Below are 20078 nucleotides of genomic sequence, written 5' to 3'. Positions count from 1 at the left end.
AAGTGGTCCCCTCCCTTGAGCGTGGGTGGGGCCTGTGACTTGCTTTTAACCAAGAAAATGTGGCCAAGGCGATGGGATGCTGTCTGAGCTCAGGCTGCTGTAACAAGTTTAAATAACAGACGTGTATTTCTCACACTTCGGGAGGCTGGGACGTCCAAGACCGAGGGGCCAGCAGATCTGGCCCTGGCAAGAGCTCTCTTCCTGGCTTGCAGACGGCCACTTTGTCTCTGTGTCCTCACAAGGTGGAGAATGAGGAGCTCTGGTCCCCCTTTCCCTTCTTATAAGGACACCAATCCCATCATGGGAGCCCCACCTTCACGACCTCATCTAAACCCAATTGCCCCCCAAAGGCCCCTCCTCTAAATACCATCATTTTGGGGGTTCAGTTCAGCATATGAATTTGTGGGGACACAAACGTTCAGTCCATAGTAGATGACGCTTTTGGGATTACAATACATAAGATTTGAATGCCCCTCTTGCGTGGGTGGCCTCTGGCTGACAGCCAGCAAGAAACTGAGGCCGTCAGTCCAACAGACGGTGAGAAACAGTGTCCAGCCGACAGCCCCAGGAGCCCGGAAGGAGATCGTCCCCGGTCTAGCCTCAGATGAGAGTGTGGCCCCGGCCAGCACCTTGATTACAGCTCTAAGACTCCAAAGCAGGTGCCCAGCTGAGCCACGCCCTGACCCCTACCCGCAGAAAGCAGGCCAGAAGGAACGCGTGGGGAGCTGAGTTTGTGGTAATGCTGTTGTGCAGCAATAGATAATACAGGCGACAAGAGCAAAAACAGGAGACCAGTGGGGAGGCAAGAGTGTTAGCCCTGGCGAGACGCAGTGGTGGTTTGGACGGGAGCCGGGGGAGGTGTGGAGGGGATAAAAGTCTGAGTCTGGTGTACTTGGAGGCCTTGCTCAGAGTTCCAGGTGACATCTCTCTGTGCCAGGCAATGTGCCAGGTATTTCACAAAAATGCCCTCGTTCAGTCCTCGCTCTTACTCTTGGAGGTGGGCTATATCCGTTTCACCTACAAGGAAAGTTCAGCTAAAGAACTTGGCCAAAGTCACTCTTCTCATAAGAAGCAGGCCCAGACTCTGGGGACCCCAAGTTCAACCAGGCTCTCTGCTTCCCGGGGAGGTCCTGAGAGGCTGGGCCTGCAGGCGGCGTTCCCCACCCCACCCCCAGCTGAGCAGCAGCCAGACAGGACTGAGCCTGCAGAAGTCCCTCAACTTTGTGAACCTTCTGTAACCCTTGCGGTTCAAGGGGAGGAGAGCAGACCCTCAGTGTCCCACCTCTACTCTAATTTCCTCCTTGGTCCCTGACCCCTTCCTGTCCAGCTCAGACAACTCCAGGTGCATCTCTCCCTCCCCTCCCCACTCCCCTTGACCTACGTTTATGCCCATAAACACATCGATGCTTTTAATATTTAAGTCCCTTCTAAACTGTTAAGCTCCTACACATCCTTCAAGATCCAGCTCAAATGGCCCTTCCCTGAGCTCCGCCTCCTTTTCCCTATACAGAACTAATCACTCTCTCTACTGAACCCTTTGTAATCCCAACCACTTCCTTCCCACTTGATGGCATCAGAGCCCTCTGGGCCTGACACACGACCTGGGACATGGTGAGTGCACAGGGGACATTTTGGGTGAATGAGAGAGTGCACAACACCTGAGGGCCCCCTGCCTGCTCAGTAGGGGCTTTCGCTGGTCTCGCTCCCTAGGGTGGTGGGCCCATCAGCCCTGAGGTAATAGAGCCCTTTGTATCGCGGTCGCCATGGCGACTCCAATGGGGGGCCGGGAGGGCTGCTCCCTGGCAACCATCCGGTGGTCTCCACCGCAGCTCTGCAGTGTGGATCTGCACTCCCGGCTTCAGCGCACACCAGAGTGGTTCACGGGCTTTCTGACATTATGAAAGAGGGTGGAGAGGTGAGGCGGACACCTGTGCGGTGGGCCAGGGGTCCGCCAGGACATGGGATTCCATCTTGTCTCTCCGCATTCAGAGTTGCTTGTGACTGAAGAGTGCCCGGACTGTGACAGGACCTCCCTCCCTCCCTCCTTGACCCACGTCTCTCCAGACCTTTCCCTCCAGGTCAGAAACTGGCAGCGAGTCCACACTTCTGTTCCAGCCAGTCCAGGCTGCTCTGGACCGGGGGGTGCCACTGGGGCAGACAGGGGGCTGCCGGGGATGGGGAACGGGGACAGGAGCAGAAGGCTCACATGAGACAGAGGATGTGGGGCTTGGTTTCAGCGCCCCCTGGGGAGGTCCCGTTTCTTTTCTGAGCCTCAGTCTCTCCTTCTGTGAAAGAGGTGAGTTACTACTTTCTCTGAACACCTGAGTCCTGGTGAGGATAGACTGCTAGCTGCGAGAACGCTTAACATACGAGCTGTATTAGTTATCTCTTGCTGTGTAACAAATCACCCCAAGCTTAGCGGCTTAGGAACATCTGTTATCTCAGTTTCTGTGGGTCAGGAACACAGATGCAGCTTCCACGGGACTCTCACAGACCGTGATCAAGATGCTGGCTGGGGCTTCAGTGTCATCTCAGAGCTCCACTAGAGAAGGACCCCTTTCCGAGGCCACCCACGCGGCAGGACTTGGTTCCTCACGGAGTATTGGGCTGAGAGCCTCGGCTCCCCCCGAGTCGTTGGCCATCCACAGCTCCTCGCCGTGTGGGCCCCTCCAGAGGGCAGCTCACTAGAGGAAGTTGCTTTCATCAGAGCGAGGGAGCCAGGAAGAGCCAGAGAGAGTGGGAACAAGACAGTCGCAGGCTTTGATAACCTCATCTTGGAGTGACATCCCATCCCACTGGCCATATTCCATTGGTTAGAAGTCAGTAGGTCCAGCCCACAGTCAAGGGGCGGATTCCCCAAGCGTGTGAAAACTAAGGAATGGGATCATTGGGAGCCATGGCAACCGCCCCCCTCAGTCCACCCTCTAGCCCCCCATGATGTCCGTCCCTTCCACAGGCAAAGTACATTCACCTCCTCCCCAGATCTCCAAAAGTCTCATCCCATGACAGCATCAGCTTGTAATCTAGAACCTGGTCCCGTAAGTCAGGCCCAGGTGTGGACGAGTCTCCTTGGGCGTCGTTTCTTGAGTTCAGTCCTCCATCAGCAGATCTGTGGGACTAAGCCAGCTGCCCTGAACACACCCAACATTCAATGGTGCGGCAGACATCGGATAAGAGCTGTAGACGTTTCTATTCAAAACTGAGGAAAGTGGAGACAGGCAGGAGTCACCGGCCCATAGCAATTCTGAATTCCAGCCAGGCAAATGTTGGACTTTGCTTGATTTGGTTTCAAGGCCTGGAAATAATTCTCCGTGGCTCTCAGCTCTGACTAATGGCCCCGTGCTTCCACTCTCTAAGTTATTTTATTTTAAATAGAAGGGAGCATGGGCTTGCATCTGAATAGTTTTCTCAGATCGCTTTCTGCCAGCAGAATTTGGGCATCCACTGGCACCCCCAAACATTGTACAGTCTCTGTCCCTTTCACTCCAAGCTGGTAGTACTTTTGCTGGTAGAGTTTTTTCAAAAACTGTGAAACTTATAGGGGTTCACTCCACAGACACTGGGGCTCCTGCTGAGCGACAGCATCCTTCCTGGAAGCTTCCTAGAAACCCCGTCATTCCATGAAGAGCATCGGTGGGCGTATCCTTAGCTCTTTCAAGGGCCCTTTGTGTGACTGAATAATACTCGGATCCTTTCGTCTTTCTAAGGTTTTAACAAAAGCTTGCACAGTCATGCCCTCAGCTGCATTTTCCTGACCGCCCTGAAGCCATTTCTTAATTTTAGCATCTTTTGGCATCTGCAGAGGATGAGAATTTCCAAAACCATTGAGTCCTGTCTCCTTTTTGCTTAATAGTCCTTCCTGCAATTTCCCTCTCTCCTCTCACATTTCACTACAAACAGCAAGAAGCGCCCAGCGCCACCTGCAATGCTTTCCTTGGGGACCGCCTTCACCAGACGGCCCAGTTCATCAGTCACATGCTCTGCCGTCCACGTACCACAGACGACAGTGTCTCTGAGTTGCTGTCACTAAGTGACAAGGACGTTTCTTCCTCCGGGTTCTAATAACATGTTCCTCACTTCCTTCTGTGCCTTCTCTGGCAGCATCCTCCAAATCCAGATTTCTATTGATTGTCTGTTTAAGGCAGTTCAGGCTTTTTTATCATGTTCTTTGAAATCCTTCCAGGCTCCACTACTACTTGATTCCAAAGCCACTCCCTCATTTTTAGGTATTTGTTACAGTAGCATCCCTCTCTTAGTACCAAAATAGATATTAGTTATCTATTGCTGCTAACAAATTACCACAAGGCTTAGCAGCTACAAGCTATGTTCTTAAAAAAAGAACAAACTTATTATCTCATATTTTTATGGGTCAGGATCCCGGGTGTGGCTAGGCTGGGTCCTCCAGCTCAGGGTCTCCCACAGGCTGTAATTAAGGTGTCAACTGGGCTGTGTCCCCATATCAAGGCTCAACCGGGGAAGGAACATTCATTCATTCAGTTCTTTGAGGACCATTGAACTAAGGGTCTCTGTTCCTTATGAGCTGCTGTCCGGAGGCCACCCTCAGTCACTGGCCACATAAGCCTGTTCTTCGGACAGCTCGAAACGTGGCAGTTGCTGCTGTCAGAGTGTTGAATTAATCGGATGTTTTGCTTGGCAATTTTTCAAGAGAATAAAATTGCTCTGGTTCTTAACCTGCTTTGAGCTTACCAGAAGACCAAATTGCTGGGTGACCTTAGACAAGTCACTCTCCCTCTCTGAGCCTCAGTTTCTTTATCTGTAAAATGAGGGCTTGGATTAGCTAACCTCAAAGATCCCTTCCAGCTTCAACTTGCTGCTCCTGTGCGTCCTTATTACAAAGACGCTGGCAACTCAGGTCAAGGTACTAATTATCCACGATATGATAAATTGTTTTATCTTAATTCATATTATAAAATTCACAAAAACCTTAAAAAATGTGATAAAACCAGAGAATATGAGTAAGAAAAAGACCACCTAGGAAAAAGGATCACAAACCTGAAAGCTGCAGAGGCTTTTGAAGATGCCAGAGCTGCCCCCCAAAATTTGGCCCAACGGCCTGTCTTCAGAGGAAAGACCGAGGTGACACCAGCGTGGCTTCCTGCTCCCGGTTCTCCTGTGTTGGCCAAGCTGGTTCCCTTCCCTTGAGCTTGACTGACCAGCTGGTAAATGGACAAAATCCTATTTGCAGGGAGGCAAAGAGTCACCAGAATGGGGGGCTTGGGGCAAGGCACCCCATAACCAGGGGCCTGCTGGGGGCTCCTAGGGGAGTGTTGGGAGGTGCAGATGGGGGAGAAGACGGAAAAAATGATTACTGAGGAGGAAAGGGAGCCCAGGGCCCCCAGGCTGTTTGAGAAGGGCCTTTGAGGCGCTGGTGGTGGGAGTTGCCAGGGCTTTCCAGAGTCGCAGAGGCTGCAGGGGCTCAGGAGGCGGGCCCAGGGCCAGAGGTGATGGGTGGATGGGCACAGGGCTCCTTGGGGGTGGACAGTGCCGGAGAGGACGGAAGCAGCATGGGGCCCTCGGGTCAGGGCTGGGCAGACTCCCTCAGGGCTCCGTGTCCGGCTCTCAGCTCATCCTCTTTCACAGAGACTGTGTCATCGGAGACGTCGGAGTGTGTTTCTTTGTCTACAGGGCTGAGCTTGGAATTGCCTGTCCCAGAGCAAGCATCAATGGAGCTGGGCCCACGAACAGGTAGGGCGGGCTGACCAGGGCTGACCAGGGCTGACCGGGAACACACTGAATGCACGTCAGGGCTTCTGGGGGGCCCTCTGGGGCAGCAGGGACCGGCCCCTCCCCCCTCCCTCTGTCTTGCTTTGGCTTCTAGACCCGCAGTGGGGCCCTGCCCTGGCTTCCTCGGGGCATGCTGTTTGTAGATGGAAGAAAAAGGGAGGGACAGGAATGTGGCTAAGCCCCTCCCATCTGCCAGGCCCGAGGATGATGACCCTGCTACAGCGCCCTCCTCAGGGGCTCAGAGGGCAAACAGCTGCCCCTTGAGGGCACCGAAGGGGCAGCGGCTAACGTGCATGTGCAGTCGGAAAGGAGGGCTAGGTCTGCATCTACTGCCAGAAGTAGAGACCCAAGACACAGGGTTGACTTTTCTAACAGCAAGTTACAAAGCAATACACAGGATCCGACCTCACTTATAAACAGAAGTGGAACAAAACTATGTGCCCAGCAAGAGGGCTAGAGGACCCGTCTAGAAGGCTTCGCAGGGAAGCTCACCAAACACGCTCACAGCTGTAACCTGGGGTTGAGGATGTGGGGGGCGCGCTGTGTGGGGGACTGTCTTCTGTGTTTTGCACAGTAAGGAAGAATCTGTATACTGCTGGTGCCTTTTGAGTGGCTTCCAGTTGGCCGTAAGATGCTCGTTTGTGTGTCACTAAGAAAGAGAAAACCCTGCTGGTTAGACAGGGCCGTTGACTGTCAGATGCAGGCTGATGTCAGAGGTGCTGACGCGAGAAGGAAGGACACTTAGAATGCAGGAATGCAGGGTCTCTCTGGGTCTGAGCTCCTGCAGCCACCTCCTCATCCACTCGCTCACTGACGGACTCACCCACGTCTCGGATGCACAGGGCTCTCTAGCGGGTGCTGTGGGAGGTCCAGGACTGTCTGACTCGTGGACCCCTCTCAATGATCCCCCCATCTAGGAGGGGAAATGAGATGGTTTGTAGCTCACAACGATGGAGAAAGGGAAAACCCAGGGTGGTGAGCGATGCGTGGAGCGTGTTGGGAACAGAGTTGTGGAGCTGAGAGGAGGGAGCGTAGAATTTTGACGTAGGGAAAAGGAGGGGCTGACCTTCCAGGTAGCAGGACCAGCCTGGGCAGACGCTGAGAGGGGGGACGCTCAAGACGTGGGTGGAGAAGAAGCCGCAATCTGGCTGGAGCCAGGGATGGGGGAAGAGAATGAGGAAGGGACATCGCAAGTTGGGAGAGAGAAGCCCCCTGGGCCTGAGAGTCAGGAGCGGGAATGCAGGGAGGAGGAGGGGAGGGGAGAGGTGGGAGTGTGAGAGCCCAGAAGCGGTTGGAGTGACACCACCCACTAGCCAGGAGGATAGAGGAGGGAAGTGGGCGTTGGGGAGCAGCTCCGAATGGGGAGCAAAGACCAGAGCCCAAATCCAGCTCTGGTCCTTTCCAGCCATTCGACTTGGCCAAGCCCAGGAATGCCCTCTGCCAGCTTCCGTGGCTGCTGGTTTTCCTCACTGGATTGCTGGGGGGTTCAAGGAGGGGAAAGGAACAAACCAAATGGAGCCAGGGACACTAACGCACAGAGAGGTCCAATCCCTTACTCACGGTCACACAGATAGGCCTCCGGGCTGGACAGGCTTGGGCTACAGATCCCATCGACAGAAGCAGTGTGGGATGACCGTGTCCCCTCAGACGCTTCTCCCTTTGTCTCACGATTTCTTGCGCATGCTTCTGGGTCCCATGACCTCACTCTGTCCCCATCCCCTTTTCTGCTCTGAATCTCTGGGGCTCTGTGTCCGTCCGCCCCCCTCCTCACCCGCATTGCTGTCTCCCTTCCTGCCCTCCACTGTCTGCACTTGTCTGCCTCCTTCCCTCCCTCCCTCTCCCTGTTCAGGTACAACCACTTTGACCAGGGCCCGTGTGAACAACAAGGAAGGCCGGCAGGACACGGACTCCTGGAGAACAGTCCGCAGCCCCCCGGACACCTCCAAATTCAAGTTCCAGGCCCCAGTGTGCCCGCAGACGTCCCTGCACCGGGGAGGCAGCCCCCTAGGGCGGGCCCACCTGGAGGAGGTCCGGCCTCCACCCCCTACGGCTATCAGCCGGGACTCCCCCGGCATGGACCCACAGCCTGGGTCCCTGAAGAAGGGGGAATACAGACCGTCCTCGAGGGAGAGCAGGGCTTCCTTCCGAGAGGGGCCTCAGCCGTGCCAGAGGCTGGAGGAAGGCCCCGACGTGGGGGCCCAGGGCCCGAGGAGCCTGAGCCAGAGGAGCAGCATCATTCCTGACAACATTCGCCACAAGTTTGGGAGCAGCATGGTGGACCAGCTGGTCTCTGAGGAGCAGGTGTCAGGGCGGGGCCCGGGAGGCAAAGGGCGGCGGGAAGGTGAGGCCTGGAGACCTGTAGTGAGGACCCCCAAGCCCCTCCTCTTGAGCACAGGGTCCCTGTAATGATATCCTTAGAAAGTGGAGTTGACTGAACACCTGCCGTGTGCCAGGCGCTGCGCACTGTCTACGGTCTTCACACACAGCAGCTCATTTACTCTCGCCAAGGAGGGGGCACTGTTATTACATTCATCTTACGCTAAGGGGCCCAAGGCTCACAGGGGCTCAGTAAGTTCCCCAAACTCACTTGGCTGTGTGGGATGAAGACCCAAACAGGGTCAGCGGATTCTGGAGCCCTGGCCCTTCATGACTTTGCAGTTATAAGTCTTGCGTTTGAATTAGATTCTTTTAACTCGAATAAGCCTTAAAAGAGAAAGCAGCATTGAGTGGATGGACCGCATGGTTTAGGAATCAGAAGACCTGGGTTTTCATCCTCGCTCTGTGCCTGAATGTTGAGTGACTTTGGTTAAGTTACTGCCCTTCTCTGGGCTTTAGTCTCTACATCTGTAAGGTGAGGCAGCTGCACTGGATCAGGCTGGCAAACACGTGACATGCATACCATAACTTGCCGAGCCTGCATTCATGGCAGACATCACTAATCAATGTCAGCACTTTTGCCCACTGGATACTGTCACTACTGGTTAACTGAAAGTTGAGACAAAACTTATCTTCCATTCTAGTCACAGGCTAAGGGTCCTCCCTCAGAATGTCTCTGGCAATCTGAGGCATATTTTCAAAGCCCCCATCTCAACCCTCATAGCAACTATATTGTGCAGCAGGCCAGGCAGGAGTTATTGCTTCCTTTTTAACAGATGGTAAAACTGAGGCTCAGAGAGCTGATGCGATCTGCTCAGGGTCACTCTGAGCAAGAGGAGGATCCAGGGTCAGAAAGGCTGTGGGCCAGGGCCCCTCCCACTTGGTCATCTTAAGGTGCAGTGACCTCAGCCACCTGCTAGTCTGCCCCACTTGGAGGATCATGTCCCGATTTGAGGTTGGCTGCACGTCCCTGTCTCTCACTGCCCCCTTGGCCTTAGGAAGGTGCTGGTTCTCTCTCTGGTCATCACTGTCCTGGGCTTGGATCAAAGGATCTGGTTTTCTGTCCAGCTGTGCTATAGATCGCAAGTGTATCAAGCCAGCAGATATCAGAGCCGGAAGCTACTTCAAAGATCATCCAGGTTCCGCCCCCTCCTCTATTTTACAGGCAGGGAAACTCAGGCCCAAAGAGATCCAGAGGCTTGCCCAAAGTCAGTAGCTGATATATGGCAGAATTGGGACTCAAACCCAGGTTTCCTGGCTCCTAGGCCTGGGCTCAACCACTCTGGGCCTCAGTTTCCCCATTGGTACAAGGAAGGAGTTGGCCCCGATGAAATGCAAGGAGCCACTAGAGCTGACATGTGTGGGGCTTCGATTCCAGAAGGCCTCCTGGGGCTCTGGGGCTCTGGGGCTCACCAGCCGTGTGATGGGGAGTCCTTGCCCTGAGGCCCAGCTCCCCATTTATAAAATGGCAGGAACAGCATCACCTCGTAAAGAGCTCTCCTGATGAGGGGCACGGAGGGTGCTCAATGCAGGGAGGATGCCCATGTGGGAGGCAGGGTGGGGTGAGGGCATGAGGGGCCTTCAGCTCTTCCATTCTCCAGCCTCGGGGGCTGGTTGAAGGCTAAGGGTGGGGTACGGGGTGGTGAAGCGGAGCAGAGCGGGGAGTCAGAGGGGAGACATCGGCTTGGCGCCGCTTCGCTACCCCTGTCTCTTCTCCCTCCCTCCCGCCTCAGGCTCGAAGGGCCATTGGCGAAGCCTTTGACGGCCAGAAGAGGGCAAGCTCGTGGCCCAGCAGGACCCAGAGTCCCACGCAAGTGTCCTCCATCTTCTCAGACTACTACGACCTGGGCTACAACATGAGGTCAAACTTGTTTCAAGGTCAGGCCAGAGGGCAAGGGTGGGGGCTGTGAACACCCATGGTCCCCAAGGCATTGGGCGGGGAAGGCCCTTTATGTGTCCACCCCTTCCTGGACCCCAGATGGGATCTGAAACCCCAAGACACATCCCCAGAGATGCTCATTTCACAGCCACCAAGGTCTATCTCTATGCCAGGCCCGGTACCGAGTGCTGGGAATGTCCAGCCCCATGGAGAGTCTGTCCCCACCATGCAGACCATGCATCCTATTACCAGTCAGCCTGTCATTCCCCCAAATCATTCCCCCAAACAGCTCGGGTGTCCTAATCTGCCAAGAGGAGGCCCGGGCACCTCTGGCCTGGGCACTAGTTATAGTGACAGTATCCGGATTTCTGGGTTCAAAGATCAGCTCACCTACTCACTGGATGTGGCCTCAGGCAGGATCCTTAACCTCTGAGCCTCAGCTGCCCTCCTGACAATGGGGATAACAATGATATGGCCCTCATCGGGTCATCAGCAGGGCTCTATGAAGGGCTGAATGGAGGCACCTGGCCTGTGGCTCCCAGCGAGCACTCAGGGGCTGGCAGGCCATTATCTCTCTGTCCCAGAGCCTGGTGGTGGCAGCACCTGGGGAAAGGGTGGGCTGGAGACTGACATCTACGGTGCGTCCTGTGGGTCAGCCGGCGTCCTGTTTGCCCGGGACCTTCAGCAGGAGGAGGTGGGTCTGAAGCTCAGATCGAGGCTTTTCTTCTGACTCCAGAGTCTTTCCCCAGCCCCAAGTCACTTCCTTAGCTGCGACCCTTCCCCGAGGGTTTAACGGATTGGTCGGATGGGGGTCCACGGCAGGCATTCGGGGGCTTCTCTCTGCCCTCACATTCTAGCTGGGCCCCACGGCAAATGGGCAAGTCTGTCTGGCCCCCTTCCTTCCTCCCACCTCATTTCAGGCCTTCTCCAGAGTCCCTGGGGCCTGGCAAACCTCCTCACCTGGCTCAGAGCCCCGTCACCCAAGGAACCAGCCAGTCACTGGAACTTTCTGGGCTTTTCTTTGAGCTTGGGGAAGGGGAGGGGCTGGAGGGGGGAAGAGAGAATACAGCTCAGATTGTCCTCTGTCCTGGGACTCAGGAATCGGCCTTCCACTTGTCTCTTTTACAGTTACCACCAAATAGTTCTTATACAACCTTATACGGTAATGTCTGCACAAATGCAGAAGAATAGCATAAGAAATGTCTGCGCACGCCCTGCTCATCATCCAGCCTGAGAATCGCAACTGTGCCAAGGGCATGCTGGAACCAGCTCTTACCAGCTTCCACCAGCTCACAAGAGATGGTTGTTGAATTTTTTCTGGAACTGCTTGGCATCACAGTGCTATCCTACAATTGGCCACCGTAACACACGCGCTCCAGAAATTGGCAAGCATCACCAATTAGAGCGTTACCTTTAGCACAGAACCATCAGCGTGGCTCACCTGCATCCCTCCAGCTCCCACCACCCAGGGTGGCCTTTGTGCTTGCTGCTCTGGGGTGGTGAGGCTCCTGTGGTTGAAAAGGAAATCAGAGAGGATGCGGGCCAGATGGGGGAGGCCACTGGAAGGTGAGAGGGGAAGCCAAGGTGTGTCTTAAGCAGGAGAATGGCATTGTTGGATTCAGGGAAAAGGATCACGCCAGTTATCGTGTTGAGAACAGACGTAGGGGAGCTGGGGCAGAAACAGGGAGACCAGTGAGGAGGCGACCGCAAAAATCCAGGTGCAAGAGATGATGGTGGCTTGGTCTAGGGAGCAGAGCTGTACACTGCACAACTCTGGAGGGCGCCATTGCGCAATGTAGAGGCCCAGGGAGGTAATGCCTGATGCTGTCGGATTCTGGGTATCTGGGTAAGGTAGAGCGGACAGGATAGGCTAGTGCATGGATTGGGGTGTGTGAGGAGGAATTAAGGTTGATGCCGAGGTTGTTGACCTGAACTGTTGGAAGGATGGAATGGCCATTTCCTGAGATAGAGAACGTTCCAGGAGGAGCGGGTTGAAGAAATCCTATGCCATGCTGAGTCATAAAGATAATCTTTTACATAGTCTTCTAAAATATTTAGTTCTGCTTTTCACATTTCTGTCTGTAATCCACCTGGAGTTGATTTCTCTTTTTAGTGTGAAGCAGAGATTTACTTTAATTCTTCCTCTATGTGGATTAGCCATTGTCTCAGCACCTTTCTTTTTTTTTTTTTCTCCCCAAATCCCCCCAGCACCTATTTGTGAATTTTTAGCTGTAGGTCCTTCTAGTTGTGGTATCTCAGCACCTTTTGCTGAACAGTCCCCTCCTGCCCCCCAGGGACCTGCAGGGGTACCTCTGTCTATGCATCGAGTTTCCACGTGTGGGCGGCTCAGTTTCCAGGCTCTCTGTTCCGTCCCCCGGTCTAATACCACACTTTTAATTCCAAGGTACTATAAGTCGTCTGATACTGGTTGGGGGATCTCCCTGCAACGCCCTCCCCTGCCTCCCCCAGCTCCCATCGTGGCTATTCTGGATCCTTTACTCTTGCCTATAAACCCTAGAATCAACTCGTCAGTTTCCATGAAAAACCCTGTTGGGATTACGATCGAAATACATGGAATCTACAGCTCAATTTAGCGGCGCTTGTCAGTTTTATGACAATCAATTTTCCAAACCACGAATATGGTGTGCAGATCCATTCACTTAAATCTTCCTTTAATACCTGTCAATAATATTTTGTAAATTTTACTATAAAGATTATGTAGCTTTTGTTAGATTTATTTAAGAGAATTTACTTTCTGCTTCTGGCAAATGGTATCTTTTCAAAAATTACATTTTCTAACTTTGTTGCTTACATATGCAGGGGCAATTTTGACTTTTCTACATAAATCTTGTATAAAACAAACAAAAAACTTCCTAGCCAATTTTCTAAATCTGACCATTTCACACCTGAATGGGGGGAACTTTGACAGACTTTTAGAAGCCTGTCTTGAATTTCCATCCGGAGGTGTCTGCCCCACAGCTCACTTGCATGTCTGATCTGGAAGCCTTACTCAGCTCACCTGTTCATCCCAATCATTCGTCTGTAGAGTCTTCAGTGCTTCTCTTTAATGATGGCGATGGCTACACTGATGCAGAGTATGTCACATGTACCAGGCGCTACTCTAAGTATTTTGTATACATTTTACTTTTCTCGAGAACCTTATGCAGCAAGTGCTATAATTTGCAGGGGTTTTTTTTTTGTTTTTTTTTTTGATAGAAAAATTGAGGCACAGAAAGGTTAAATAACTTGATTAAAGCCACACAGCCAGGACTGGTCACAGTTGGGATTTGAACTCTGGCAGCCTGGGGCCATAGTTCACATTATTAACCACTAGGATCTTCCCACCTTTATACCATCTGTCCGGGCTGACTTGTCCAGGACGACGGCGCATAGAAGCAGGGAAAGTAGGTCTCTTTATCTCATTCTTGATTCTAAAATTTCACCATTAAATATATTATATTAAAAAGGATTTTGAGGACATCTTTTAGTAGATTAAGGAGAGATCCCTTTAATTCAGTTTGCATGTTAATTTCTAAAAAATTATGAATGGCTGTCGAGTGTCATTAAGTATTTATACAGCAGTTATTCACATGATCATGTGACTTTTTCCTTTGCTCTGTCGACGGCAAATTATATTAACTGATTTTCTAATATTAAACGAGGCTTGTATTCCTGCACTTAAACCAGTGCAGATGCAGATCTTTCTAAACTGTGAAAACTACCATTGACATCGAGGAGTGTCGAGAACATACAAGTGCAATTTAAAGAATAATAAGTAATAAGCAGCCGTGTGCCACCTCCCCAGTTAAGGGGGGGCCGTCCAGGAAGCTGGGGAGCCCCTCCCGTACTTCTCCCAGCTGCATCACCTGACTTTTGGCTTTTGCTAATATCTCTTTGGTTTTTTTTATAGCATTAGCCCCAAGCATGAACCCCTCAGCAGTGTTAAACAGACCGGTTGGGACAGACTTGGACAGGTGATCTTTGAGTAAAGACCTGAAGGAAGGGAGCAGGTCAGCCCAGCAGAGGCGGCAACGCCGAGGACACTGGTTCTTCCCGGCCTTTTTACTGGGAGCCTTTGTAGGATTGTGTACAGGGGGGTGACTTGTTCCAAAGCATCCATCTGGCTGTTGTGTTGAGACTGGATGGAACAGAGTGGGGAAAAGCAGAAGCAGGAGAGCAGTGAGGAAGATCAGATCGGGGGTAGAATTTAAAAGGACTCCAGGCCAGTCGTCTCCCCACCAGCCCACACCTGGTCCACAGAAACAGTAGAGCTGTTTCTGTATCTGCGGGGTAGGCACCTGTGGGAGTATGGCATGCTCTCTGCCCTGCCATCTCAGGCCAACGCCTTCTGTTCCAACCTTTGGTGTCCCCCAAACTCCCAGGCTTTATATCAACCTCCCCAGGGGACCCCACTGAAGCCCTTTTAATTAGATTTAACGTGAGAGGGGCACTGCTTTCACTTTAGGGAGGGGTGACTCAGCACAAAACAAGCCAAAGAAATTCTCTTGAAACTTCCCAGGCGGGGACCAGCCTGGTAGCATAGTGGTTAAGTTCGCACATTCCACTTCAGCAGCCTGGGGTTCGCCAGTTCAGATCCCGGGTGCGGACCTACACATTGCTTATCAGGCCATGCTGTGGTAGGCGTCCCACATACAAAGTAGAGGAAGTTGGGCAGGGATGTTAGCTAAGGGCCAGTCTTCCTCAGCAAAAAGAGGAGGATTGGTGGCAGATGTTAGCTCAGGGCTAATCTTCCTCAAAACAAAAACAAAAACAAACAAAAAACTTCCTAGCCAGTTTTCTAAATCTGACCATTTTATACCTGAATGCGGGGAACTTCAACAGGCTTTTAGAAGCCTATCTTGAATGTCCATCCAGAGGAGTCTGCCCCACAGCTCACTTGCATACCTGATCTCCATCACACTTAGGGCTTCAGTTCAGATTTCTAACTTAACATTCTGTTATGTGAGTATTTAAAGCATAAATAACAAACAATAAAAATTGCTTTTAAAAAGTGGATTTCTAGCTTGATGGCCTTGTCATTAGAGAACACAGCCTGTGATGAATTCGGTCCTCTGAAATTGCGGAGATTTGCCATATAGCCCAGCAGATCATGAATTTTTGTAGATGATCAATACGCTCTTGAAAATAATCTCTCGGGTTCAGAGTTCTGTGTTTGTCTAATAGACCAGGCTTGTTAATTATTTCTATACAAACCTTCTAATTCTTTGTTAATATTCTCCACTCGATCTATTATTAAAAGATGGGTCTCTAAGTCTTTCCCCAGGATAGCAGATTTGTCGATTTCTCCTTGCAGCTCTGTCAATCTTGCTTTACTTGTTTCACGATTACTCCAATGCAGCAAGTTCAGAATTCTTGCATGACCTGAATGAACGGCCGTCGTTTCTTTTTCTCACAGTGCCTCTGCCTTACAGTCAATTTTGCCTAATGTCAATATGCTGGGACCAAATTGCTTTTTGGTTAGTATGTATCTTTTTCTGTACTTTCATGTTCATCCTCTCTCTGTGTGTCCTTTTTCTTTTTTTGAAAGTATGCTTTAAATATTACATCTCTGGAAAATATTTTCCATTGTCTGATCACTTGTTTTTTAATCAATGGATTTAGTCCATTTATATTTATTTTAATTGCTAATATATTTAGATTGATTCTTAGGACCTTATTTTGTGTTTTCTGTTTGTGCTGCTTTTTCCTCCTTTTTTTCTTCTTTTGGATTTGAGTGAGCTTTCTTTTCTCCCCCAATTCAATTTTTGTCCTTACTCTTCCTATTTTTTGAGTGGTTACTTTTGACACGTTTACACGTGTAGTTAACACATTCTACAGTCCATCAAGAGATTTCAGCTTCCCTGAACAGTATGAGGACATTAGAAAGCCTCAACTTTATTCTCCCCACCCCCATCTTGGCTTACGTGTGACTATTTTACAGAATTTTAATTCTACATGTGCAAAGTAGTTTCAGCTGTGGATTCTGGAGGCACACAATGTGGGTTTGAGTCCTAGACCTTTTACTTAGCAGCTGTGTGACTTTAAACAAATGACTTAACCTTTCTGTGCTTCAGTGACTTCAACAGTAAGATGGAGATAATAGTTAAACATGCTTCTTAGGGTTGTTGAGAAGATGCACTAAGTTCTGTAAAGCTATGAGAACTGTGCTGAGCACACAGTAAGTCTTCAAAAATGGTTAGCTATCATTGTCATCATTATTGTGCCCCAAGAATGAGGCTGTTATTATAACTGATGTATATTTAGATTCCTTCAAGGTTCTATTTTCTTTGCCTACCATTCCTTCTTGTATCTCAGATCTTCCTTCCGGGATCATTGTTTTCTTTCTGAAGTATGTTGTTTAGAAGTTTTTTTGGTGAGATTTATTTATTGGTAAATTTTAGGCTCAGAAAAGTCTTTATTTCACCCTTATTCTCGGAAACAGTTATTGTAAACAGTTCTAGATTGATGATTGTTTCCTGTCAGCATTTGGATGTTATTAATTCATGTCCTTCTGGCTCTGATAACTCATCATTATTCTTTGTAAGTAATCTGTCTTTTCTCTATGGCTGCTTCTAAGATTTCTTTGTCTCTGCTGTTCTAAATTTTACTTGGATGTACCTACATAAGGAATTCTTTTGGCTTATGCTGAGTGGGGAATTATGATTCTTGAATCTAAGGATTCATATATTTCATCGATTCTAGAAAGATTTCAGCCATTATCTTTTCAAATATTGCCTCACCCCATCTTCTCCCGTCTCTCCTTCAGAACTCGAAGTAGACATAGGTTAGGCCTACTTACTGAACCTTCATTTTAACAACGTTTTCATATTTTCCCCCTCTGTGCTGCATTCTAGTCAATTTCTTTAGCTAGATTTTCCAGTTCACAATTTTTTTCGCAGCTGAATCTAATCTGCTATTTCACCTGTCCATCGAATTTGGACATTGTTTTTAAATGTTACGATGTCAATTTTCAAACTTAAAAGGAAAGCAGCCTAGTTTAACAAATAGATATTGTACTCATCACCCAGCTGCAACAGTTATTAATACACGGCCAAGCTTGTTTCATCTTTTCTCCCACCCACCAGTCCACGCTTGCCCCAGATTACTTTGAAGCAAATCCCAGGCTTCTTATCCATTGAACTTACCTTTCATTTATTATGTTTCATTTCTGATATTCCACTTGCTTCTTTTACTAATCTGTGTGTTCTTTCTCGGTAGTGTCTTATTCTTTGCTTACACCTTTTCTCTGTCTTTCATGACTTCAAACATTACATCTACTTATTTTATATTCTGCAATTCATCATTCAAATCCTTGCTGTCTTTTGAGATTTGGTCCTCTGATGTTTCTGCTGACTCTTGAACATGGCAAGCTATTTCCTTGTATGTGTGTATGTTTAACTTTACACACAGAGGTAAGTTTTCTGAAAATACAGGTATTCGTTGCCACATGCCAGGTGCCCCAATGAATGTCCAATAATGTGACCTTGCCAATCTTGTAAGAAAATTTATTCCTTTGAATAGCTGAAGAGACCAAAGCTCTGAGAGGTTAAAACCTTGTCTGAGGCCACGCTGTCCGTAGTGAGGGGCTGGGGTTGGAGCCAGGTCTGCCTTCTGCTGCCTTGCCCTCCCGACTCCCTGCCCTCTCACCATCCACCATCCCTAGAGGAAACTGGCCGCCAGGCGCGCACCCTAGAGTGCCTGACCTCCGTTGACTTGGGGCATCTGGGGATTTCTTCATGGGGTCCCACAGGGGCCCCCCAGGAGACGAAGAGTCTCATGAAGGCCTCCTACACCCCAGAGGTGATCGAGAAGTCGGTGAGGGACTTAGAGCACTGGCACGGCAGGAAGACAGACGACCTGGGTAGGTGGGGTTCTGGGGGCATGGGAGGCGGGGGCTCCCCTCCCTGGGCAGGGTGTGCCGGCCCCGAGGTCCAGAGACAAACCAGAGCAGCAGAGGGGGCCCCTGGGGTGGGTCACTGCTGGAGCCTGGGCACACCAGAGATCCTGTGTGTGATCTGTGCTGACCCCTTTCCTGCTCCCTGCAGGACGGTGGCATCAGAAAAACGCTATGAACATGAACTTGCAGAAAGCGCTGGATGAGAAATACGGAGAGAAGAACAAAACCAAGAGCTCGAAGCTCTAGATCCGCCCTCCACTCAGGAGAGCGCTGACAATAAAGAAAGGCGCACGTCTGAGTCTCTCCTCCCTGCTTGGGGCTCTCCTCGTGTCCGCTGGGGCCACGGGCTCTGCTGCAGAGACCAACTGAGCTAGGACTGGAGCGCCGAGGGCCCAAACTCTCCCCCAGACCTTCCTCCAGACACCCCTTCCCACCCCCCATACACCCACACACCTGCACACTCCGCCCACACACCTGCGCACACCCACACCTCCCCCATCCCGCATACACACATCCATGCACCCCACACCTTCCCCCATAATTCCAGGAAAGGGTGTGAGGGCTGAGCAAGACTCTGTCTCAAGCCCCGTGTGCCTGGCTTCTCCCTCCCGCCCTGCGTGGAGAAGTCCCATAGTGACACCGCTCGATCTTACCATGCACGTCCTCCCGATCAGAACTCCAATTATTTCCGGACACCCATTTCCTTCTACCGCGAGCTCAGGAACCTCTAAGAAATCGGCCCCCTCACCCCGTCCCCAGTCCGGGAATAGCGTGATTGGTCTCACGTAATTCTAATCCTTCCCCACCCCCACCCCCCCACCACGCAAAGTGATTGGCTCAGAAATGGGCACGTGACTCAATTTGGGCCAATGAGATGCATGGAGAGGTGTGCGTGGAGCCTCCTGGGAAATTCTTTTCTCTCCTGGGAGAGCATCCCCGTCTCCTGTTGTGTTGAATGAGGAAGCACGCAACCCAGACTGCTCCTGGCAGACTCTATGACCAGAGGAGCTGCCGACGCTGTGGCACAATTTGGGTCTTCTGTGACCTCACTGAGCTGCTCCATCCACCAGGCCAGAAGCCACCTACCTCTGGTCGTCTGATAATGCCTGCCTGGACACCTCTTCATTGTTTAGGCAGCCAAACTCATCCTTAGCCGATAAGGGTCCCTGGTAGCAACAGCGGAGGGACCTGGGAATTGGGGCCCTAGAAAGGAAAGCCCCAGAGAAGGGGTTCTAGGTTAGACAGTCACGTCTACCAGCTGCTCCTGAACTGACTGCCTGATGGCTCTCCAAGCCAGTGCACACCGCCCCCTCCGCCCCCCCCCGCCCCCGAGATCACGGACTTGCACTCTTAGTTGTGCTCTCGCGTTATTATTTTTGCCATCTTTCAAACCACCCCCAAACCTAGTGGCTTCAAACGACGACAACCATTTATTAGCTTATGATTGTGCAATTTGCGCAGGGCTCAGCCTGGCTCATTTCTGCTCCCTGTGGCATCTGCTGTGAAGATGGCTGCTTCTCTCAAGTGCCCAGCGTCTCGGCCGGGATGAGTTCCACAGCTGGGGGCTGGCTGGGCATCACTCTCTCTCCGTGGGGCCTCTCCTCCTGGCTAGCTTGGGCTTCTTCCAGCCATGGCCACTGGGTTCCAAGACTCCATGTGTAAGAGCTTATCACACCTGGCACTGGCTTGTTGATGTCCCCGTAGTCAAAAGGACGTGGTCAAACCCAGAAGTGTAGTGGGAGGAGACTGCAGAGAGACTCTTATGGGCAGGAGCGGTTCACTGGGGACCCGCAACCACGGTACAACACAGCGGTCATCACGCTTTGGGAAAATCAAAAGCTCATCGCCAGGAAAAGAGGCGCTGCCCCTCCCCCACAAAAGGAAATGCCTTCTCTAACACAGGATTGGAGCAGCATGCAGTATGGGGAGGTGCATTTGGCCTGATTTAGTATTTACTGGGTACCTAACTGCAAGGTGCTGAGTTCAGCTCAGCTTCTTTATTGGTACCTAATTTGTGCAAGGCACTGCTCTCGTGCTGGAAAATCCAGACTTCATCTTTATGGAGTAGCTACCACCTGCTTATCATATGGAGCGACAGAAAAAAACGAGCCGCCCAGAGTCTTGCAGCTAAAGCAGACCCTGTACTGTCCTGACGAAGCAATTATAATACGCCAGACGCAT

The 20078-nt window shown here is 51.1% G+C and overlaps 1 protein-coding gene and 1 long non-coding RNA gene across 13 annotated transcripts; one reads left to right on the top strand and one right to left on the bottom strand.

Moving 5' to 3' along the window:
* Positions 1-720: 720 nt before the first annotated feature.
* Positions 721-1734, bottom strand: LOC139080179 (uncharacterized). The gene is made up of 2 exons (XR_011534462.1): positions 1659-1734; positions 721-1017 (listed from the first exon to the last, which is right to left on the bottom strand). It is a non-coding gene; the product is annotated as an uncharacterized lncRNA (long non-coding RNA).
* Positions 1735-1763: 29 nt separating this feature from the next.
* Positions 1764-18195, top strand: CIMIP4 (ciliary microtubule inner protein 4). 12 transcript variants are annotated; one of them, XM_070599152.1, is made up of 9 exons: positions 1786-1915; positions 1990-2078; positions 3557-3639; positions 4968-5180; positions 5647-5706; positions 7595-8046; positions 9855-9999; positions 17799-17861; positions 18046-18195. In XM_070599152.1, the coding sequence occupies exons 5-9, from the start codon at positions 5685-5687 to the stop codon at positions 18141-18143; spliced, it is 780 nt and encodes a 259-aa protein (XP_070455253.1). In that variant the 5' UTR covers positions 1786-1915; positions 1990-2078; positions 3557-3639; positions 4968-5180; positions 5647-5684; the 3' UTR covers positions 18144-18195. The 12 variants fall into 12 exon arrangements, with proteins under 12 accessions (XP_008505878.1, XP_008505877.1, XP_070455254.1 ...); XM_070599148.1 differs by having other exon boundaries at positions 17751-17861; XM_070599151.1 differs by having other exon boundaries at positions 5602-5706.
* The last annotated feature ends 1883 nt before the right edge of the window (positions 18196-20078 follow it).

This window comes from Equus przewalskii, chromosome 29, assembly GCF_037783145.1.
Source record: "Equus przewalskii isolate Varuska chromosome 29, EquPr2, whole genome shotgun sequence".
In the NCBI taxonomy this organism is placed as follows: domain Eukaryota; kingdom Metazoa; phylum Chordata; class Mammalia; order Perissodactyla; family Equidae; genus Equus; species Equus przewalskii.
This window is presented reverse-complemented; position numbering and strand designations above follow the sequence as displayed.

Excerpts from the sequence above, each read along its gene's own strand:
- CIMIP4 (XM_008507656.2), top strand. The coding sequence starts at position 5,685 with ATGGAGCTGGGCCCACGAACAG. Across the intron at positions 5,707-7,594 it reads GGAGCTGGGCCCACGAACAG|GTACAACCACTTTGACCAGG; the intron begins GTAGGGCGGGCT and ends CTCCCTGTTCAG. Across the intron at positions 8,047-9,854 it reads AGCTGGTCTCTGAGGAGCAG|GCTCGAAGGGCCATTGGCGA; the intron begins GTGTCAGGGCGG and ends CTCCCGCCTCAG.